The following is a 22,024-nucleotide window of genomic DNA, read 5'->3' on the forward strand; positions in this document are numbered from 1 at the left end:
CAGGGGGTGCTCACCCTGTGGTCTGTGTGGGTCCTAATGCCCCAGTATAGTGATGGGGACACTATACTGTCAAAAAGCACCGTCCTTCGGATGAGACGTTAAACCGAGGTCCTGACTCTCTGTGGTCATTAAAAATCCCAGGATGTCCTTTGAAAAGAGTAGGGGTGTAACCCCGACATCCTGGCCAAATTTGCCCATTGGCCTCTGTCCATCATGGCCTCCTAATCATCCCTATACACTGATTGGCTTCATCACTTTGTCTCCTCTCCACCAATAAGCTGGTGTGTGGTGGGCGTTCTGGCGCAATATGGCTGCCGTCGCATCATCCAGGTGGATGCTGCACATTGGTGGTGGTTGAGGAGATTCCCCCTTCAATATGTAAAGCGCTTTGAGTGCCCAGAAAAGCGCTATATAAATGTAAGGAATTATTATTATTATTATTCCCATAATGCATACACTGAACACATAGCAAAGTTTGTTGCAACTGTGAATTAATCATTTCCAAGGGTGTAGATTTGGTTTCAACTTTGGGGGGGTTGAACGTTGGTATGGATGTATTGTATTGGGGGGGTTACCTCCCCCCATCCACCCCACAAACTACGCCCCTGATCATTTCTAACAATTTATACTCTAAAAAGTATAATCGTCTAAATGTATTTGTTATATATTAATTGTTTACTGAAATCCGTAAAAATGTACCCTTGCATATCAAATGAGTTGAATCCTAATCCTTAAGTCATAAACTATATCATTGGTCTATCAAGATGAGGACTGCCACTTTTGCATAGTTTGTACTTGCCGTTTAATAGTCATTTGAAACTTATCAAACAGCTCCAGTAATATTGAAAAGATTTGTCTTGAACTCTGTCATGGAAATTAGCATGCATAAACCTTAATTAAATAAAATCTATTAAATCTATCTATTAATCTATTAATTAAATAATCAATTAAAAAGGAATTTATACCCAGCAGGCGCCATTTTCTGGCAAGACACATGAATTCATTTGACACGACCCTCACAGTGCATTATGGGTATTCTCTAGCTGTCAAGTGCATAGACATATATACATAGATGCCTCATTAGCGGCTGCTGTTTTTATTTGCCGCTATACGTAAGCCGTCTCCATATTGCAGGGGTAGGCAAGTTCGGTCCTAGAGAGTTTAGCTCCAACCCTGAAAAAAATACTTTAGCTGCCTATAGCCTTAGTAATCCTGAAGAGCTTAATTTGCTTGTTCAGGTGTGTTTGATTAAGGTTGGAGCTAAACTCAGCAGGTCAGCGGCTCTCTAGGACCAAACTTGCCTACCCCTGCCATATTGGAACAGTCAAAGCTGGTCCATAAACACTCAAGAGCATGTTGACTGTGCGTCTGCAAGCGCAGTTATTCACACGTACTAACTTTTATTATATGTGCAATAGACATTAACAGATGATTGTCATGGTATTTAGTTCATCATTCATGTTGCATAATTCTGCATATAGATATTACAAAGAGTTAAAAAAAACAAAAAACAACTCTGAAAGATTATTAAATATCATATAGATCATAACTGTACAATTAAGTGATCAAGGAATGAGTAATGTGAATGTACTAAGAGTTTCTGCAATAACAAAATAAATAACCAAAAAAGCTCCAAAAATAACCAAAAAACAAAAGGAAGAGAACAAGTCATTTAAAACATTTATTAAGTGACACAACTGCCTTTCCAGTAAATTGTCTTGTATTTCCAAATACAAATATATATTTATACTATGTTACAGCATCAAGAAGTACTAACAATAGTTATTAAAAATATTCTTATAAAATAACACTGATTGCAGTCATTTTCAGTCACATACAGTGGAGTATATTACAAACAACAACACCTTAGAAAAATAAAGTTTTCTATTTTGCTTTCAGTAACAATAAAAAAAAAAAAAAAAAAACATCCATCATTGTCATCAACAGAAAACTGTCACACATTTCTGCCACAGCTATTATGTGTAAACATATTTAAGTAAACATGATAAAAGCAACTAGGTTAGCCGCTTAGTGTTTTTGTAAGCTTTTGATGAAATACTGGTTTTCTAAAGTGATTTGTCTCTTTCTTGCTACTGGACTGGAGCTTTGCTCTGTGAGTCATATGGCTTTTTAATGCACTAATGCTTGACTTTAAGAGGTCCTTAGTTTTCTGTGGTTTTTTCTTCTGTGGTGCTCCCTCCTGTGGTGACCTGGGATGAAAGCTCTTTGTTTTAGGTATAAAGGTGCTGCTCCACTGGTTGAGTACTTTTTGTTTAGCAGAAAGCACATCGGTATAGTCTTTGCAAGTATCAGAAACCGTTAAGCTAGCAGGGGCTGAAAAACGCCGCTCATGAGCATAGATCTGTTTTTCTCTGTTGGATCCATACAAATCAAATCTCACTTTCTTTGGCTCAATTGTTTTAGTTTTATTCACTGACAGAATACCGCGCAGCTCAAGCTTCTTTGTTGACCCGTGGGGTGACGTGTCATTTGAATGACCGGGCACTTTCTCTGTAACTTTCTGTAGGGTTTCTCTATGGTTCTGTGAGGTTCTGTCAGGATAATCTTGTCTTTCTTGCCTGTGTTCTTTGAATTTTTTCACCTTGCTGCAGTCCTGACTCTCACCACTAGGGCGTTTGAGATTTTTTTTCTTTTGTGGCAAGTTCTTTTTAACCACAATATCTGGAGTGAAAAGCACAGATTCATCAGAACCAGTACTAGTGCTACCAGATTTGAGCTTATGCTTAAAAAAGGACGATTTTTTGGGAGGTGGTTTGTTGCATTTGAAGAGCAGTTGGGGCTTGGCAAATCCGTTTGTCTCCGTTTTATCCTTTTTCTCCTTATTTGGTTGAATCTTGATAAGCTTCTGTTCAGCTGGCCTCTGAATTTCAGGCATTTTCTGTGTCACTGATTTTTCCAGTCCTTCATCTGCAATACATTTCTTTGGGGAAGCAACATTTGGCACCTTCAATTTTGGTTCAAGAGATGATGGACTACAATTTTGTCTCAGTTGTGATTTTAACAAACTTTCACTTTTTTGTCCCATCATTCTTTCATCTTCAGTGCATTCCTCTGTTGAAGCAGCAGTTGGCTCATTGACTTCTATTTCAAGACTTGGTCGACTACAATTTTGACCTAGTTTTGATTTCACCATACAGTCTCTTTTTGGTCCTGTCAGTCTTTTATCATTTTCAGTGCATTCCTCTGGAGGAGAAACATTTGGCACCTTGACTTGCAGTTCAAGAGATGGTGGACTACAATTTTGTCTCAGTTCTGACTTTAACAAACTTTGACTTTTTTGTTCTGTCCGTCCTTCATCATCAATGCGATCCTCTGTTGAAGCAACAGTTGGCTTACTGACTTTCGGTTCAAGAGATGGTGAACTACAATTTTGTCCCAGTTCTGATTTTACCATACAGTCTCTTTTTTCATCTGCAATGCATTTCTTTGTTGAAGTAACAGTTAGCTCCTTAACTTTTAGATCAAGAGGTGGTGGACTACGGGTTTGTCCTAGTTCTGATTTTACCATGCCTTCACATTTTTGCCCAGACAGTCTTTTATTTCCAATACTTTCCTTTAGGGAAGCAACAGCTGGCTTCTTGACTTGCAAATCAAGACATGGTGGACAACAATTTTCCCCCAGTTCCGATTTTACAATACCATCCCTTTTTTGTCCTTCGTCCACAGTGCATGTCTCTGGTGAAGTAACATTTAGCTCCTTGACTTTCAGTTCAAGAGTTGGCGAATTTTGTACCAGTCCTAATCTTACCATATAGTCACTTTTTTGTCCTGTCAGCCTTTCATACACAATGCATTCCTTTGTTGAAGCCACATCCTTCACTTCCAGTTTAAAACATGGCGGACTACAATCTTGGCCTTGTTTGTTGGATTTAGCAGGAGAGGTCAGTACACCAGCCTCATTTTTCACAGGAGAGCATGGCTCCTCTTCTAGCTCAAGCAATGGTGCCTGTTCCCAACACTGGGAGCAGAAATGATCACCATCATTGGCCGTCACATTAGTGGAATTAGATATCACAATTTTGGTACCACAGAGAGAGCAAGTATCTGCTTTGTTGTACTCATGGTTAGGCTGACTTGATGCATCAAAGCATGCTACAAGATCCCGGCAGTCAAATGTTGATGTAGTTGTTTTGACACCACATTCAGGTTCATTTTCCAACTGTTGGAAAAATGTTTTAGCATCTTCAGACGATAGCACTGTGATTTCCATTAACAAGGAATCGCTTGAATTTTCATCATTAGAAACATCTTCCTCCACACATATGTCTGAGGAGTTACTACAAGTGTCCTTATTGTCTGGATTCTCATCTTCAGAGATGTCTTCCACCTGCCAGGTGTCTGAGGAGTTAGGAAGAATCGCCTTATTTCCAGTATTTTCATCCTCTGAAATATCTTCTAATGGCCAGGTGTCTGAGGAGTTATTGAGGACATCCTTATTCCCAGTATTTTCATCCTCTGAAATATCTTCTAATGGCCAGGTGTCTAAGGAGTTATTGAGAACACCCTTATTTCCAGTATTTTCATCCTCTGAAATATCTTCTACCAGACAGGTTTCTGATGAGTTGGGAAGAACCGCCTTATTTCCAGTTTTTTCAGTATCTGAAATATTTTCTACCAGCCAGATGTCTGAGGAGTTATTAAGAACCTCCTTATTTCCAGTATTTTCATCCTCTGAAATATCTTCTAATGGCCAGGTGTCTGAGGAGTTAAGAACCTCCTTATTTCCAGTATTTTCATCCTCTGAAATATCTTCTACCAGCCAGTTTTCTGATGAGTTAGGAAGAACCTCATTTCCAGAATTTTCAGTATCTGAAATATCTTTTACCGGTGAGGTGTCTGAGGAGATAGGAAGAACCTCCTTATTTCCAGAATTTTCAGCATCTGAAATATCCTCTACCAGCCCGATGTCTGAGGATTTATTAAGAGCCTCTTTATTGCCTGGATTTTCATCATCAGAAATATCTTCTATCTGCCATGTATCCTTAGAATTACAAAGAGTCTCAGTAGAAAAAGATAAGTCAGACTTTTTTACACTATCTGAAACACTGTTTCCAGGGCTCAGAGGAAGTGATTCTGACACAGACAAGTTATGACATGTTTGCTCAGAATGATCTTGTCTGCATACTTCTATTTCATTGCTGCTGTCTGTAAGTTTCTCTGTAGATCTTTCTGCTAATGGGGAGTTATCTGAAGGTTTTGTGTTAAAATTGTAGTTTTGATTGATGTCCACTTGCTTCTTGAATGTCTCTTTCTCACTGGAGACGCTGCTCAGATATGTCATTCTAGACAGCCCTGCATATGAATGACCATTGTTTTCAGTGGCCATTTCCTCCCTGTCATTTCCTGACTGGGGTGCAAGAAGAGCTGCTGGACTACCCGTGTCTGGTTTTACACTTTTCTCAGTGGATGAAACCTCAGGCGCATCTTTGTGGGAATTCGCACCTAAATTAGTTGAAGTGACAACAGTCTTATCTGAAAATACCTGTGATGTTGCTTTGATCACAGTTATGTCATCCAACAGTGGTTCTGAAAGCACCTTCTCAATATCAGCTTGCTGCCCATCAACATTTAACCAAGAAGACTTGAACTCCTCAGATGATGAATACATCTCATTGTTGAGAACGTCGCAATGAGCAAGCTTCTTTAGGTTTTCGGTTTCAATGCTTTCAAATACCACAGACTCATAATCCCATACGATATCAACAGATGACTGGTGCTCTGCCTCCTTTCTAAATGATTTCAATGCCTCCACAAGATTGTCTTGACTCCCATTCCAGTAGAGTTTCAAGATCCTATTAAAAAAGCTCTCTGATTCCACTGGATATCCAGATGATAATTCCGCAATCTCTAAAGACTTCACTAAGTCCCTTAGTTTCTCCAGTGTGTACTTAACCACTGGCACACTGGACAAGTCTAATGAAGCATCACTTGACTCACAGTCATCTTGCTGAGCATTATTTTGACATTCAACTGGGCTAGTAGAGCATGTATCAGAATCTGCAATGTTGCTTGTAGTCTCAATTTCAAGGCTTTTGTCCTCTTGTTGAGCTGTTGGTGAAGGGGATTCAGGCAACTTGTCATGTAGGGTTTTTTGTGCATCAGACTCTTCAACAAGTGTCCAAACGGAATCAATCTTTAATTGTGGACTGTCTGATTTTTTTGGGTTGGTATCAGCCATCTGTGTAGTGTTGGAGGTCTGCTGGGAAATGGGTGGAACTATGGCTATGGCCTTGTGAACTTGCTGAGAGACTTTCTGTAGTGCAAACACCGCTTCAAGACAGTCTGCTGGGTCCGTACTGTACTGTATGCTGTGTTGACTCATTCCTTTAAATCTGTTCTCATTACTACCTGCCTGATGGGTACCAGGACGGGCAGATTGGGCTCCAAAATTTTTGGAGACACTTGTTTCTTTGTTCCAATAGTCTGTCTGAACCACAGCATACTTCATTCTTTTACTGGGTGGTTCAACTGTACACTGTGCACTAGGTCCAGAAGAAGGTTCCTTTGAATGTTGGTCAGTCCTGTTGGTTGCACAAACCTCCGACTGTTCTGAACAAGTGTTCTGATGTGCAATTTCTTCAACCGATTGCTGCTTATTTGCTTGTTCTTTGCCATTTGAACACAGTAATCTATATATTAGTGTGTTAGCATAAGATCTAGAGTGAGGCTGAGGCTGGGCTTCATTGGTCCGTGTCATTTGAGAGGTTTCATTAACGTTATGTGTCCCACAGTTTGTGCCTTGAGACTGTTGCCCAGTGCTTTGATTATTCTGAAAATGGATTGTCGATACATCTGGTCCTACGTTTGACCTCAGTTCTGGCTGGTTCTGGTTAACAGGACTTTGGTTTAAGTTATTGGAAAGCAATGAAATGTTACTTTGTGCTCCAGAAGGTGGTGACATAGGGTTGCACAAGGTATAATTGGCCGTGGTTCGGCTCTGAGCTTGATTGTTGGAAATTCTCTGGGAAACTCCATTGTTATGGGCCCAAGAAGAGGATTGTTGGCGGTGTCCTTGTGTCCGGTGGTGCATATGTTGTTTGCCTGAGTGTTGTCTAGAGAACTGATGTTGTTGATGATGACGAGGAGCTGTTCTAGGAGCTTGAAGTTGTTGCTGATTGTTCATGGAACAAGAGCTGCCATTGTTGGAAGTGTGGGAACTCCAACCCCTGTTGTTACCCACAGAGCTGCCATGGTTTGACTGTGGAGACCAATACATTTGAGCTTGATTGTGGCCTGTTTTTCTGTAGTTCTGTGGGGAGGAAGAGTTTGATTGTATGGCAAATTGGGCATAACACCTATATGTGTTGGGGTTTTCAGATGGGTAGTGCTGCTGTGTGTTGGAGGCAGCACACAGGTACTGGGGATGAGCCCGGTTTGTCTGTGTATTATATCCATGCATGTTTGGTCTAGCAAATTGGGCGTTGAACTGTGCCTGGAGCATATTGGGTTGATCATTCCTGAAGTCTTGGTAATCAGGCAGGAATTGATCTTGGTACTGAAGTGGGTATTGTGGGTACTGAGGGGGAGCACGTTCTTGGTACGGAGGTGGAGCACGTTCTTGGTAGTTTGGCGGGGGACGTTGATTTGAACTCCACGCGTATCCCTGCATGGTAAAGGTTCTTCAATGGCGTTGTTCTTAAGCTGAGTTATGCAATAAGTGTTCTAAAAAAGAAAAAGATGTTAATAAAAAGCAAATACATAACATTCAAAAATCAAAGGAATAACACTTTCTAGAAAGGAGAGGGACTTTCTAGAAACCTGTTTAAAGAGTCATTAGGCATGTTCAACTTGAAGCGCAGAACGATTAGTGTATGACATCGAAGTACCACAAGAGCGATTAGAAAGCAGATGGCTCTGTATGCTTTCAAAACGATCTCGCAGTATTTGATATCATGCACTGATTGGTCTGCACAGAGCCTCTTCAAGTCGAACACACCTATTAAATTGTGTTCGATGGCATTAATGGTGCAAAAATGACCCATTTCACCTTTAACGTGCATATTTTAGTCAGTGTATACAGATAAGATAAACTCTCAGCAGGTCTTTGTAACAAATAGGCTCTCAGCTTGTATACATGAAGGAATTTCAAGGTTGTAGGATAAGCTGTTGTAAGAATTTCCCCTCTCTTTTCTGTTTTATTGTTAGTTATAATAATAAATCACCATACACCCTGTATGAAAACAGGTCGGGATGACGGAAACTAGGAGTGTTCTGGTCAGGAAACATCTGTTGTTTTTCAAGAGTTATAATTCTCACTATATGCATTTTCTCTATATATAAAATAATGCATGCTATTTTTGTGTATTATAGTAGTATGCATGGACAATACACTTTGAAGAAGCTTGAACATAGAATATTTTCTGTGTTCATTCCCTTTCCACAGCTGTGCATTCCTGACTAAAATAACATCTGCTTCTGTAAGCAGTTTTTTGAATGCCATGCCTAAAATGTGACCTTACAGATTTCACTAAAAATAAATGTCCTGTGACAGCCCTAGAGTCAAAAATGTAATTGTGCAATGCAAAAATAGTTAGTGCCCCTTTACATTGCAAGCAGGTTAAGTTGTAATGCACAGACGGAGCAACCGTTCCTCAAACACTGCCAGCTACTGTTCATGGTAATAGGATGCCTGTATTTTTCAGTTCCCTTTGACCTCCCTTTGACCTGGTCACTAGTCATGACCTCAAATGCTGTCTGACTATAGTTCAGCATTCATTTTAACGTGTGGATTAGCTGTCCAAATTATTTGAACTGAAATGTGATCGATTCTGATAACCTGTTCTGAAAAGAACTGACTCCATTGCGTACTGAGAATCGCTGCTTCCGATTCTGAACCGCCGATTAAAATATGGGACATAAGATATGGTTGTCGTGTTCCTCAGGTAAGTATAGCCTACATGGGGTTCGGCCATGTAATTTTTCAGCAGTGCTGGGTAGTAACTGATTACATTTTATCTGGATTACATAGTCTGATTCCAAAAAATAAGTACTTGTAATTAGATTATATATAATCAGATTACAGTTACTTTTTTATGAATTACAGGATTACATATTCGCACAATGGCGGTAGCCTAAATTATTCATAATTATTGATTCTCCCTATTGTGTGTCATAATATTTAGCTTTGACTATATTCAAAATATAGAATGTAAATGTAAATGTCATGTAAATAAATGTGTAATGCTTCTAAATTTGGGAACAAAACAACATGTGTTGCATGTTCACAGATCTCTGATAATGGTCAGATAATGGTCACATTGACATGCAGGTAAAGAAAAATAAAATATATTAATAATTTTAGTTTTCAGTCGCTTTATTTTGTTCTTATTTACATATAATTTATTCATTTTAATTTTACATTTTTGATTTAATCATTAGCTTGATTAAACCTTGAACTTCAGGTGATTGAGAGTCGATGAAATGCTATTGATTAAATCAAAAATGTAAAATTAAAATGAAGTTCTTTCATTAACCCCAATTTTTATATATTTATCAATATGGTACACAATTCTCACATTCAAATCTAAGACAGTAATCTAATAGTAGTAATAAAAAAGTGCTCAGAACACATTGCCTAAAATGAGTATTCTAGATTACGTTAATAACTACAATTTTCGTAATTTGTAATCAGTAACGGATTACATTTGGAAGTAATCTGCCCAACACCTTTTACCAGTAAAATTTTACCGGGGCTCACGCGACAAACACCCCTGCTTACATCCAATAGGTTGTCTGCAATCACGTGGTTCTGGTGACGCGCGAAATACCGGTGGAGGGCAAGCAGTGAAAATTAGAATGGAAGAGATGGAGAAAAGTCCTTTCTGTGTTGGTTTAGAAAGGTATAAACAGAAAATCACAACATATGTTGGACGTGATATTTATGTTATGAAGATGAGTGACTTTCCCAATGAATTGAAAGACTTTCCTGCCATCGAGGAGGTAGATTTAGAGAATGTAAAGCTGCCGTAACGCCGCGTTCAGTTCCAGTCTGGGTTTGTTTATCGCGCTGCCTTTCTACTAGTGAAGTTAGGGCAGTATTTTCTGTCGCGATTGTGAAAAATGTCGCCATTGTAGGTCATTTATGCTGAATCGAGAATTGCAACAGGAGCTCACATCATCGTTAAAAGAAAAAAACTGGAAAGTGAAATACAATTTTTACACTGCCTTTTATACGTGTAAAAACACACTGGGAAGCAGGTTGAGGAGGTGACGGAAAGACGCCGTATATCAAATCTAATAATATCACTGATTTAACCCACTCCCTCTCACTCAATAAAATAATTACATAGATGAAGCAGCAGCGTGTAACACTGTTCTCATGGTAACCAGATCACCGTTGTGAACGGAATACTACAACACTGAAGTGAAAACACCAAATTACCATTCAGTGGGATAAAATAGCTTCTCTTCCCTGCAAACAATACCATGAAGAATGTGGATATTTAACCAAGTCAAAAACAAATAAGGTAAGCAGGTAACGTTATCCATATTCATTTCAGTATCAGCAGACGCAAAACGCTATTAAAGGCGACAACTTTTAAAGTTAAAAAACGATATAAGTTATAAAAAACCATTATAAGTTATGTAAATGATATAAACACCTTCTGGGTTCTTGATTTTATCGATTTGAGCAACCATAAACGACGCAAAACATACGAATTTCGAGTTTTTGATAGGATTCCTATAGAAAATACACTCCTTGTCCTCCAAACTCATTCGCGCTGCTGCTGTGACGTCATGTGCAAACAACCTATTAATACTAATCTGAAGAAACTACTAGTGATTAAGAGGAACTAGTGACATAAAAATAGATACTAGTTAAAATGAATACGTTAAACGACTTGCTATACTGCACACCAAAACAACCTACGGATGGATTTAAAATAACATAGAAACATTTCCAGAAACCAAACAAGGCGTTTTTAGATCTCTATAGATTTACACAGTACTCACAATTTACAGTGCATCTCAGACATCGACTCCGTGTCCGCTTTGGGTCTCCACACTTCCAACCAATCAATTAATCCAAACAAAAGATTTAATCCGCACGAGAATCCCAGAAGCACTTGGTTTTGGCGCGTTGCATCAAATTTGCAAAACCGTCTATCGCACATCCATAACCCTCATCAGAGTTAAGATGAGAGCGGATGGAGCTCACTGCGCGTTCTGAGGGCGCGACCCACGCACATGTTGTGCTGATTCAGCCAGTCCATGACAAAAGAAGGGGGCTGTCTTAAGACATCCTCCGCCCATCACCTATCAAAAAAGCATATGCAAATTTTCACATTTATGTACATTCGTTTCTTATTGTTCTTAATTAGCTTCTTTAAACATTGTTTATAAACAGCACGGATAGGCTTTATGTGCAAACACACCCAGTAAAGATTGATCGATATTGATTGGCATTCACTTACACTAGCCTATTCACTTGGCCAATAAAACAGATATGCAGAACAATCTTTAAATACTGTTTGCTTCTGCATTGATAATAAATAGCTGATGCAATGATGAGATCCTGTCAGCTGATAAAATCAATTTTATTTCTTAATAGTAGAATTCAAATTTTGATAAAGATAATATCAAATAAAAGCAAAGTCAAAATCTGAGTAAAAATATTCTTGCTTAATGAAAAGTAAAGTTCTCTCTTTCAGAGCTGCAAAGGTTTGAGTCAAGACTGAGACAGACTAAACAGAAATATACTTGTATACTTGTTAGAACAATGAGCAAAGGCAAGTTCCTTTTTGGTTATTAACTAAACCAATATGTCTCTAGGAGCCACAGCTGCAAAAGATATCTGACTATAGTGGTTTTGGCTTCTTTGGGTTGCAAAGTAAATTTTATCATATTGCTCTAGACAACACGTGATGGAAAACTTCTGATCTTATACCTCAATTCACAGAGACACACTGTACTTATGCAATGTAGTATTTAAGAGAAGATGACCTTGGCTCTTTGCTCTCTAAATGTTTTCTGTTTTTCATACCACATTGGCATGTGGCCTCTAGTTTTCCTGACTTACATGTCCAGGCTATTCTACAGTTATCTTTTATGAGTCTATTGAATCAACATGAGCATACATTTTATACATGTAAAGGGCAAGTGAGCACAATACGTGAAAACCACAACATCCTGCAGATGTGGAAGAAGCGTCTACTGACGTAGTCACAGCCCAGAAACATCAGCTGACAACCACCTCCTCTGACAACATCAAACCACAAAGGTTTTAAAACACAGATCTTGATATCCTCAGATTATGAGCATTTAAGAAGTTTTAATTTCTACACTACCAGCCTCATAACAAATAATCTTCTTACACATGAAATTAGCATATGTGAAATGCATATCTAAAGTGTAATGTTGATGCATTTGGCTCTCAATGCAACACTCTGGCTAGCATGTGGTTTTAGTTTAAGATGTGATCAATTTGGAAACAATGTTCTGCACTGTTTAGCATTTAATACTGGTTTCTCTTCAGCCCTGTGAACTAAGTTCAGGTTTCCTGAAGCCCTCATGATTTATCTCCTCTGGTCTCTTATACTCACCGTTGTTTGTGCTGGAGCTGTTGTTGTAGAAAAATCTTATTTTATCCCAAAAGTCTCGAAGTCAATAAGTTCCACATGCCAAAGCTCAACAAATCCTCGATGCCAGCTGTATGACTAACAACCTCAATCGCAGCTTTCTCTTTTATACAGTTTTTTTCATGGGCGTACATCCAGTTTTTTCTTTAAGCCCATCCCCATTCCATTTCCCAGTTATTTATTAACCTAGGCTTCTTTTCAATGGTGGCGCACTGCCAACTAAACTATTTTTTAAAAAACATGTTAAAAGAATATATGCTATATATTTAAATCATAGCCTATATGGAGATATTATATACTCGAGAGAGGGAGAGAGTGTGTCTCTATCTATCTATCTATCTATCTATCTATCTATCTATCTATCTATCTATCTATCTATCTATCTATCTATCTATATATATATATTAACACATATTATATGTTTAAACTTTTTTATATGAGAATTGACAAATTAAGTCAGTAACAAAAAAAGGAAAAAGATATATTCATCCTATTTATGTTTTATCATATATCAGTCATATCTTGTATTCATATAATCTGACATATCTTGCAAGTATTTTTTTTTTTTTTTTGATGATCTTGCTTCTTAAATTCATATATACAGTCAAACCAAAAATTATTCAGATATTTTTGATATACTTTTACTAGTGGGTGCAGGACATTGTAGTTCATTTATGTAAATGAGGATAGCAAATTAAAGTAAACTGACATATTATACCCAAAAATTCTTCATACAGTGAACTACCAGTAAAATTGATCAAAATTTGGGACAACAATTTTCAGACACTTTGACCTGACCATGTTTTGCTTAAGTGTTATCTGGCATAATTGAGATTTTTTAGTGAATAAACGGAATTAATTAATGAAATGTTCAAGGTGTCTGAATAAATTTGGGTTTGACTGTATATCAGTGATGTAGCCTATTTTTTTTTTTTTTTTACTTCATTAACCTTTTGTTCTGAAGACATGAGCAAGTTTCAACTAACAAGATGTTTTTCTGTAAGTGCATCACATCTTCATTTAGATACTAATCTGCATACACTGTTTCTGTGAATTGAGGTATAATATTTTTCCAAATCAATATGATAAAAAAAGTTTTTCTGTCCTTTTACTTCAAAGGAGTCAAAACCACAACCGTCTGCTATCTAATTTTACAGCTGTGGACTTAAGACATCACAGGGGCCTTTTCATACCGATAAGAAACGTCTCCTTACTTATCTGATCAAACAAGTGTATAAGAAGTGCATGTTTCCTGGTTAGTTAGTCTCTTTTCAATAAACCTCTCTCTTTCTTGCACTCTGGCTCACTGGAAGAGAGCTCTCGTTCATTTTATTCCTCTTAGGCAAAAACATTTTATTTAGTTTTATTTTATTTAGAGTAACAGTTTATTTTTCTTTATTAAAATCTGAATTCTGATTATTCCAAATTATTTTACTCCAAATTGATTATACTGATTTGTTGTTTGACCATCTGCTATTAAGAAATGAAATTAATTTATATCAGCATTCCTTCGTCTGACTGGATCTCCTTACATAAGTTTTATAAGTTTTGTTAATATAAATTATAGGCTAGCTTGTAATAAAAGTAGCCTATAAGAGTTGAAGTATGCCGAAACTGCATTAAGGGATTTGATTGATTCTGTGATGTTTATTTTTGTAAAGTACGTTTTTAATTTACGAGTTTTTTTTTTTAATATACAAAAGGCAGTTAATTCATCTGTTTTTCGTTTTCCTTCAGGCATGCCCTATGGGTCTCAATGGGGGTTGGGCGCAACATTCTTCAGCCAGCTGATGGTGATCGTCTCAACCATTTGAAGTGTGAACGAGGGCAATTCTCACTAGTGCTGGCGCCATTTTGCCGCCAGTTGCTCTTTAATATGCTTATGACCCGCAGAATCTGCACATTAACGGGTATTTTACACGATGGCTAGATTATCTGAGTAATAGAGTACAGATATTTTTTAAAGACCACGTCTGCAGAAGTAGACATGTACATGATCCAGTTTTCATAGTATATAAGGTGGTTAATTTTTCCTGTATTTAGTCTCGATCTGACATTCAGTCGTGACTCATTTTTGCTCTGCATTTTGAACCAACGTGATCTTGTCTAACTTTACTTTCCTAACGCAAGAGCATTTTACTCAGGCTTATAGATTTATACTTAGATTTTTGGGTAATATTTTACTTAACTTTTGATTAAAGAGTGTGACTAACATTTTTCTTAGTTAATGCTTATATTTTGAACTTCAATATTTAAGAGATATTGGAAGTGGATTTATAACTGTTATTCTGTTATAATTTTCCTTTATTAAATCTTAATTTTTATCATTAAAAATCAATGTTTGTCATTTATTTTCTGATTATATTTTATTAAGCAATCTGACCTGAATCTCCTCATTGCATCACAAAGCTATACTGTTGACATATGTTCTTTCTGCAGACATGAGCATGGGTTTCTAAAAGTTTCAACTAGTATAAATAATAAAGTACATGATATTTTTGACAGCAGTGTACTACAGAGATAACATATGGGGGAGGCGGAAGGCCAAGGGTGTCGTCTTCTCAAGTACGCTATGTTTCTGTAAATTGAGGAACTGGACCTGTAATTTTCCATCACATGTTGAAAATATGAAAAAACGCAATATGAAAAACTACTTTGCACCTCAAGGATGCTGAGATGCCTATAATCTTACATCTAATTTTTGTAGCAGTGGCAGATTTTCACAACAAAACCCAAATGCTACTCAAAACTAGCCAGTCACCAATAGGGTAAAGTCCATGTTTTTGGTGGTGTTCCCCTAGCAAAATTCACATTCTAGGGGCTAAATATCTTGCTATTTAGGCTTGCCGCAACCTACGGACATGAAAACCCCCCGGCAACAGTGTTCGAGTAGCCCAACAAGCTATCATTTGAGTCAATTTTTTCAGTCAATCAGCTGTATCATGAATTAATCCAATTTGCAAGATATCCCTGGATATTACAAATAAATACAGTTGACATGTTATGGATTTTTGGTAACAATAACATTTCTTAATGCAACAAGTTTAATAACTCTGTAGATATGTTCATAAGTCAATAAAATGGTGGTTAATGGAGAAAAATGTTCATTTCAACCAGACTGTATATCTGCAACATCTATCAACAATGGCCTTTGATCTCATCTAAACTTTTAGAAGTAATTTTTCCTATGATTATTGTAAGAAAATAGGCTCTCAGCTTGAACTATGATCTCTCTTTTCCATTTATGTTCTTTGTAACTCATCATATATACTCTGCATGCATGTATTATTCATGGAAAGCAGGATGAAATGGAGACTGTGGAGGGAATATCCCGTTACGGGACACAGATCTGTTCCAAGTGATTCATCTGTGTAACTGCGACACAGACCACAACAACCTGGTGACATAAACACTGTTAAAGGGGCATTCGTTATCTTTATTTATGGTAACGTTGAGACGTTCTTTTAGTGCTGGAATTCAGGCTGGTCATAAAATCCGAGTGACTGGACACTGTTCTGTCTCATCCAGGAACAGCGTTTGGAACATGTGGTCGTAAAAGCTGGGATGATAACGACAGGCCCTCTCACAGTCTGGGCTAAAATTCACCTCCAGTATCTGAGGCTGCATCACTCGTTCTCCTGTAGAAAAAAAAAGTGAGTTATGCAATTTAACTGATGTTATTTTTTTGCACAAAGACAAGTACGTTCCAAAAATCTCACTGTCTCTATTGTCTACTGATTCCAGAGGCAGACGCTATCATGGCTTTTTTTGTTGAACTTCACTCCAAAACAAACATTCCAATCTGAAACTATGTAGCGTGAATATTGGGGAGTGTGTTTTGACCTCCTACAAGATATACTGTACCTTCAACAGTCTGGTCCCATTTTAGCATGAGGTCAATGGCGTATATGGCTCTGGAGGAGGGGTACGCACAGATCCCATATGGAGCAGGACGGCAGGAAGCTGCTTGGAAGAGCTCTGAGAATGCTTTAAAGACATCTGCCTGCAACAAACAACATTCAAAAGGACAACAAATATTAGAGCTTCTTATATAAAGTGAAAGTACGGACCATAGCTGTTGTTATTATTAATCAGTACTGATCCTTAATTGAGTGATAATTAATGTGATTTAATCAGATTCTTTTGTCTCTTATAGATGTGCTATATCAGTTTACACACTCAAGTATGCACATTCTCACATTCACAGGTGATTTAAGTGCTTAAGGTCACATAGGTCAGAGAGACTGCTCTCTAGTCTCTTCCCTGTTGAAGAAGTAGTTAATCTCATATTCTATTGAAGTGAAAGTTCACCAGAATCATTACTGTTTTGGAAACAGGCTGATAATAGCAACTGCCTGGAGTAAGTTTGCCTTGAGGGAGATTTGTGCGTGTTTCTCTTCCTCTCTGATGCCAGCAAGGTGGAAGGTGAAACCGCTGGCATGTTTCCATTTCAAATTGCGAATTTTATCTTGCGCAATATTGGAATATTGCATTTGCTAATAAAGCAGCCTTTCCATTCCATGTGTTCAAGAGAACAAACTAGTCACTTCCAGGGAAAATTGGTGCAAATTCTCTGTAATAAAAATGCAAGTTGCTGCAATCGTCTTGTGTCTCAGAGTGAGCAGATGAAACATGAAACCAAATAAACACACAATTATAATCATATATGTTGTTCTATATTTAATATATGTATAATCATATATGCAAGTTCTTCAAGTGGTCTCTGGTATTTTCCATAATCATGGTGTATTTAATGTCGCAATGGTTAGCATAAATAGCTTTTAGAATCGCATATAAATATATTTCTGCATCATACAGTGATCAGAATCCCAATCGGAAGTTATTTCAAACACTTGCTGGTGTCTCAAAAAAATGAGATGGAGGAATAAAAACGTTTGCGTTCTGCCGAGAATCTTGATGTTGACTCACAAAGAGCTCAAAAGGTTTTGTACACAAACACAAAGTTTCTTGGGGAACGCAAAGGTTTTGGGAGTGAACGCAGAGCTTTTTGGGAAACGCAGAGGTTTTGCACGGAGAACGCAAAGGTTTTGCGTGTAAACTCAAAAGCAATAACTTATTATTTTCCCTACCATCTCATTTTTTGCCCCAACACCATGTCCCTTTGGGGCCTCCGTACTCAAAGTGAGTTTTGAGCTGAAAATTGTTTGAAATGTCTTAAATGTTGAGGTTAGCTGATAGCCTGATCTGATAACATGGGAAATGAGCAGCTGTGCTGAACCTTTCCTGACTCAGATAAACCCTGCCTTTGTTCATGAAAACTTGTCAAGCCTTGATTGTCCCACTTTAAGTTATTCAGCGGGCCAAAAATGGGGCCATCGGCCCTGAGGAAGCCCAGAGTAGACACAGTCAAGACCCAATCAAGCCCTGGAAGTGACGGTGGAAACGTGACGGGCACACACTAGCGTGCTCGCTTTTGGCCTAATAGTGGAAATGTGGCTAATTTGCATATTTATTTACATATAATTTGAAAGCAAGGGTCTAGAGTTACAGTCAAGCTATTTTAAAGCATGAAGAAATTATTTTCTCAGGAAAAAAAAACATTTAGATATGTGATTGTGATTATCAAATATGAGATTTAAGGGAAAAAATTATTGACTGCAGGGGGGCATTAATACAATCAGACACGCAAAACTGTAAAACAGAAGAATTAGAAAGTGAAACCTGAAGTGGGAATACTGTGTAGGATACAAATAGAGAGAAGTGAGAGATCTGTGTATGAACACTGATGCTCTACACAGCAGAAGACTTTTTGGAAGAAAAAAAAAAAAAAAAAAAAAAAAAAAACACCACCACAAAGAGCAGTTTATTCAACCCAGAGAAAATGGAGACCACTGTATGGAAAATTGGAAGTACACAAAGCAATACCTCTACTTGTTTCCATGGATACTGAGGATACTGGCTCTCAAACATGGGGATAAATTCATCATAGTGAATCTGATGGGAAACAAAAACATCTGTCATCTGAGATCAACTCTACAGACTTAAGCATACAACCTAAGCAGAATTTTTGTACTTGTTTGAGCTGCACATCTTCGGCATAGTTCATCACTGTGTAGTGCTTCTGATAGTCATCAAAGTGATCCAGCGAGAAAGGTCTGGACAGAAAGACAAGCAGTGATGTATGAAAATATGCAGACACAGTGTTGTATAATTAATGTTAATGCATAGAAACAGGTTTGCTGATAACATGACGTACCAAAAGTGCAAACAACCAAATATCACATTTTTATTTTTTAAAATACACTTTCATACTTCTCACACATTTTTTCTCATTCATCAAGCTAAATTCCAGTTGGTAATTAGCAACACATGGTGAGAAACAGGATATTCAGTTCTGTTTGCCTGACCTTTAGGTGACCTGGTTTTTGAACCATTATTTCAATTACAATAATATACTTAGCCACATGAAATTTCTTTGATTTGCTCTAGACAAAAAGTGTTTTCAGATAAAGGATGTAGAATGTGGTTTACTTGTTAGCAAAACGCAGCCAGAAGACATTGTATGCATAGAGACGCAGAGGTTCCACAGAGCGCAGCAGCACCATGTAGCGGATGTCAAACTTCACCATGCCCACCTCTTCTCGGTGAAACAACACGGGATCCTCCAAATACTTACTCACCACCTGAGACAGACACAAACAGGTTAAGCAATAATGGGTGTGAATGAACATGTCTTAATGTCAGATGTCACTGCTTTTGCAATTTTCACAGACAGACACTTTTTTCCACACCATCAGTTTTTGGAATCGACAACAGCATTCACTTACAGTTGAGCTTTGAAATTTTCAGTTCACACAACAACTTATGAACGTACAGTATGTTTTGAGAAACTTTCCTGTTGATAGTTGGAGCCTGGGCCAACTTCAGCCTTGAAGAAGCTGTAAATCATGTGTATCTGTGTATGTGCGCTAGTGTTCTGTGTGAAGGGCCTGTATTGGTATCAATGGACAATTGGCCCTCTGCTTGAGACCTCCAGATGCCCTTTCATGACTTAACAGGACATCCTGCCAGCTGATATATTTTCATCTGTTGTTTGATGGAAATCCCCTGACTTTACAACCACTGCTCAAGTGGGCCACAATACTTTCTCAGATACATCTGACCTTTGTAGTAATTATTTCCTCACAGCTTACTCTGACAATTTGCTGCACAAGAAATGGAATAAAATACTTATTTCTTACTAATTTTGGAGTGATTGTTAAAAAAAAAAAAAAAATAGTGCCTGTTTTGCTCAAGCGTGTAACATTTTGCACTAAACGTGCATTTTGTAGTGTTCTTCCTATGTTAGCACTTATCAGTTTATCACCTTATGATATATACTAAAAGTCATGGTTACCTTGCCAAATTGTAGCCGTTTAGAGCAGATAAGCAATTGTGGTTTCGACACGTTTAAGAGAATCCTTAAGATTGTCATCATACATCATTTTGAAATAGAACACAATTTCAATAACATGCAGTCTTTTCCAGCAAATGTGTACCATGTAGCCAATTTTAAGAATACACACACACACACACACACACACACACACACACACACACACACACACACACACACACACACACACTATATTATATTATATTATATTATATTATTATGTAGAGTCATGGACAAAATTGTTGGCACCCTTGATAAATATGATCAAAGATGACTCTAAAAATAAATCTGCAATGTTTATCCTTTTGATCTTTAATTCATAAAATTAGCAAAAATCTAACCTTTCATTGAAGGTAAAGAATTGAAAGTGGGGGGAAAATTACATTATGAAATAAATGTTTTTCTCCAAAACATGTTGGCCACAATTATTGGCACCCCTAGAATTTTTTATGAGTAAAATATCTCTGAAGTATATTCCCAGGGTGACTAGGAGTATGAAATTGTCCAGCCATGACTTCCTGTTCTACAGGAGTATAAACATGAGGAAACACAAGGGCCAAATTCCCTTAATCATTTATCAAAATGAGAAATCCAAAGAATATAGTTCTGATGTGCAGCAAAAGATTGTTGAACTTCACAAAATAGAAAGTGGCTGTAAGAAAATAGCTAAAGCACTGAAAATCCCCATTTCCATCATCAGGGCAATAATTAAGAAGTTCCAATCAACTAAAGATGTTACAAATCTGCCTGGAAGAGGACGTGTGTCTAAATCGCCCTAATGTGAAGTGAGGAGGAGAGTTTGAGTGGACAAAGACTCTCCAAGGATCACAGCTGTAGAATTGCAGAAATTAGTTGAGTCTTGAGTCTCAGAAAGCCTAAAAAAATGATCAAGCAGCACCTACATCCCCACAAGTTGTTCGGGAGGGTTTCAAGAAAAATCCTCTGCTCTCAGCTGTCAGACAAGACAGGAACTTCAAACGGGACCAGCTTCTATGGTCAGATTAAATTAAAAGAGAGTTTTTTGGCAGCAAACCCACCCGATGGGTTTGGTGCACACATGGATAAAAAGTACCCCATGCCCACGGATAAATATACTGCTGGATCTTTAAAGTTTTGGGCCTATTTTTCTGCTAGAGGTCCTGGACATCTTGTTCAGATACATGGTATCATGGATTCTATCAAATACCAACAGATAAAAATCAAAACCTGACCGCTTCTGCTAGAAATCTTATAATGGGCTGTGGTTGATTCTTCCATTAGGACAATGATCCAAAACAAACATCAAAACTAGCACAAAAATGTGTCACTGAGAACAAAATGAAGCTTCTGCCATGGTCGTCCCAGTCCCCTGACCTGAACCCTAAAGAAAATGAGTGGAGTGAACTGAAGAGAAGCACCACCAGCATGGAGCTGGGAATCTGAAGGATCTGGAGAGATTCTGTATGAAGGAATGGCATATGATCTCTTGTCAGGTGTTCTCCAAACTCATCAGGCATTATAGGTGAAGACTCAGAGCTGTTATCTTGGCAAAAGGAAGTTGCAAAAAGAATTGAATAAAAGGGTGCCAATAATTGTGGCCAACGTGTTTTGGAGAAAAACATTTATTTCATAATGTGATTTTCCCCCCACTTTCAATTATTTTCCTTCAATGAAAGGTTAGATTTTTACTAATTTATGAATTAAAGATCAAAAGGATAAACAATGCAGACTTATTTTTAGTCATCTTTGATTATATTTATCAAGGGTACCAACAATTTTGGCCATGATTGTATATATAAAATTGTCAGTGGTGGAAAAGTCAAATTAGTAGGTTGTATTAGTATTGAGAATTTCTACAACAATAATGTAAGGCATAATTTTGATTTTTACATTAAAATATCCAAAAGCCACAAGAACAATGTTATATATTTTTTGGCTTGTGTACTTACATTATTCTAAATGTTTCCCACAAAAAACCCCGCAATTTTAAGTAAAATTCAGTGATACAGATATTAACTGCATCATATCCCCCCTGCCCTCAGTTATCAGT

The 22,024-nt window shown here is 37.6% G+C and overlaps 2 protein-coding genes across 5 annotated transcripts in view; both read right to left on the minus strand.

The window, feature by feature from the left end:
• Nucleotides 1-1,668: 1,668 nt before the first annotated feature.
• Nucleotides 1,669-12,972, minus strand: LOC125244571. 2 transcript variants are annotated; one of them, XM_048154662.1, is made up of 3 exons: nucleotides 12,564-12,972; nucleotides 10,975-11,277; nucleotides 1,669-7,683 (listed from the first exon to the last, which is right to left on the minus strand). In XM_048154662.1, the coding sequence occupies exon 3, from the start codon at nucleotides 7,628-7,630 to the stop codon at nucleotides 2,021-2,023; it is 5,610 nt and encodes a 1,869-aa protein (XP_048010619.1). In that variant the 5' UTR covers nucleotides 7,631-7,683; nucleotides 10,975-11,277; nucleotides 12,564-12,972; the 3' UTR covers nucleotides 1,669-2,020. The 2 variants fall into 2 exon arrangements, with proteins under 2 accessions (XP_048010619.1, XP_048010620.1); XM_048154663.1 differs by lacking the exon at nucleotides 10,975-11,277.
• A 2,633-nt stretch (nucleotides 12,973-15,605) lies between these two features.
• Nucleotides 15,606-22,024, minus strand: part of ttll12 (tubulin tyrosine ligase-like family, member 12) — a 49,935-nt gene continuing 43,516 nt past the window's right edge. For all 3 annotated transcript variants that reach the window (XM_048154665.1, XM_048154666.1, XM_048154664.1), the window contains 5 exons: nucleotides 19,092-19,243; nucleotides 18,634-18,715; nucleotides 18,486-18,554; nucleotides 16,464-16,602; nucleotides 15,606-16,237 (listed from right to left, as the gene is read on the minus strand). In XM_048154665.1, the coding sequence (XP_048010622.1) occupies nucleotides 16,086-16,237; nucleotides 16,464-16,602; nucleotides 18,486-18,554; nucleotides 18,634-18,715; nucleotides 19,092-19,243 (594 nt within the window). In that variant the 3' untranslated portion in view covers nucleotides 15,606-16,085. The remainder of the gene's footprint in view (nucleotides 16,238-16,463; nucleotides 16,603-18,485; nucleotides 18,555-18,633; nucleotides 18,716-19,091; nucleotides 19,244-22,024) is intronic.

The sequence above is a fragment of the Megalobrama amblycephala genome, linkage group LG14, assembly GCF_018812025.1.
Source record: "Megalobrama amblycephala isolate DHTTF-2021 linkage group LG14, ASM1881202v1, whole genome shotgun sequence".
Lineage (NCBI taxonomy): Eukaryota > Metazoa > Chordata > Actinopteri > Cypriniformes > Xenocyprididae > Megalobrama > Megalobrama amblycephala.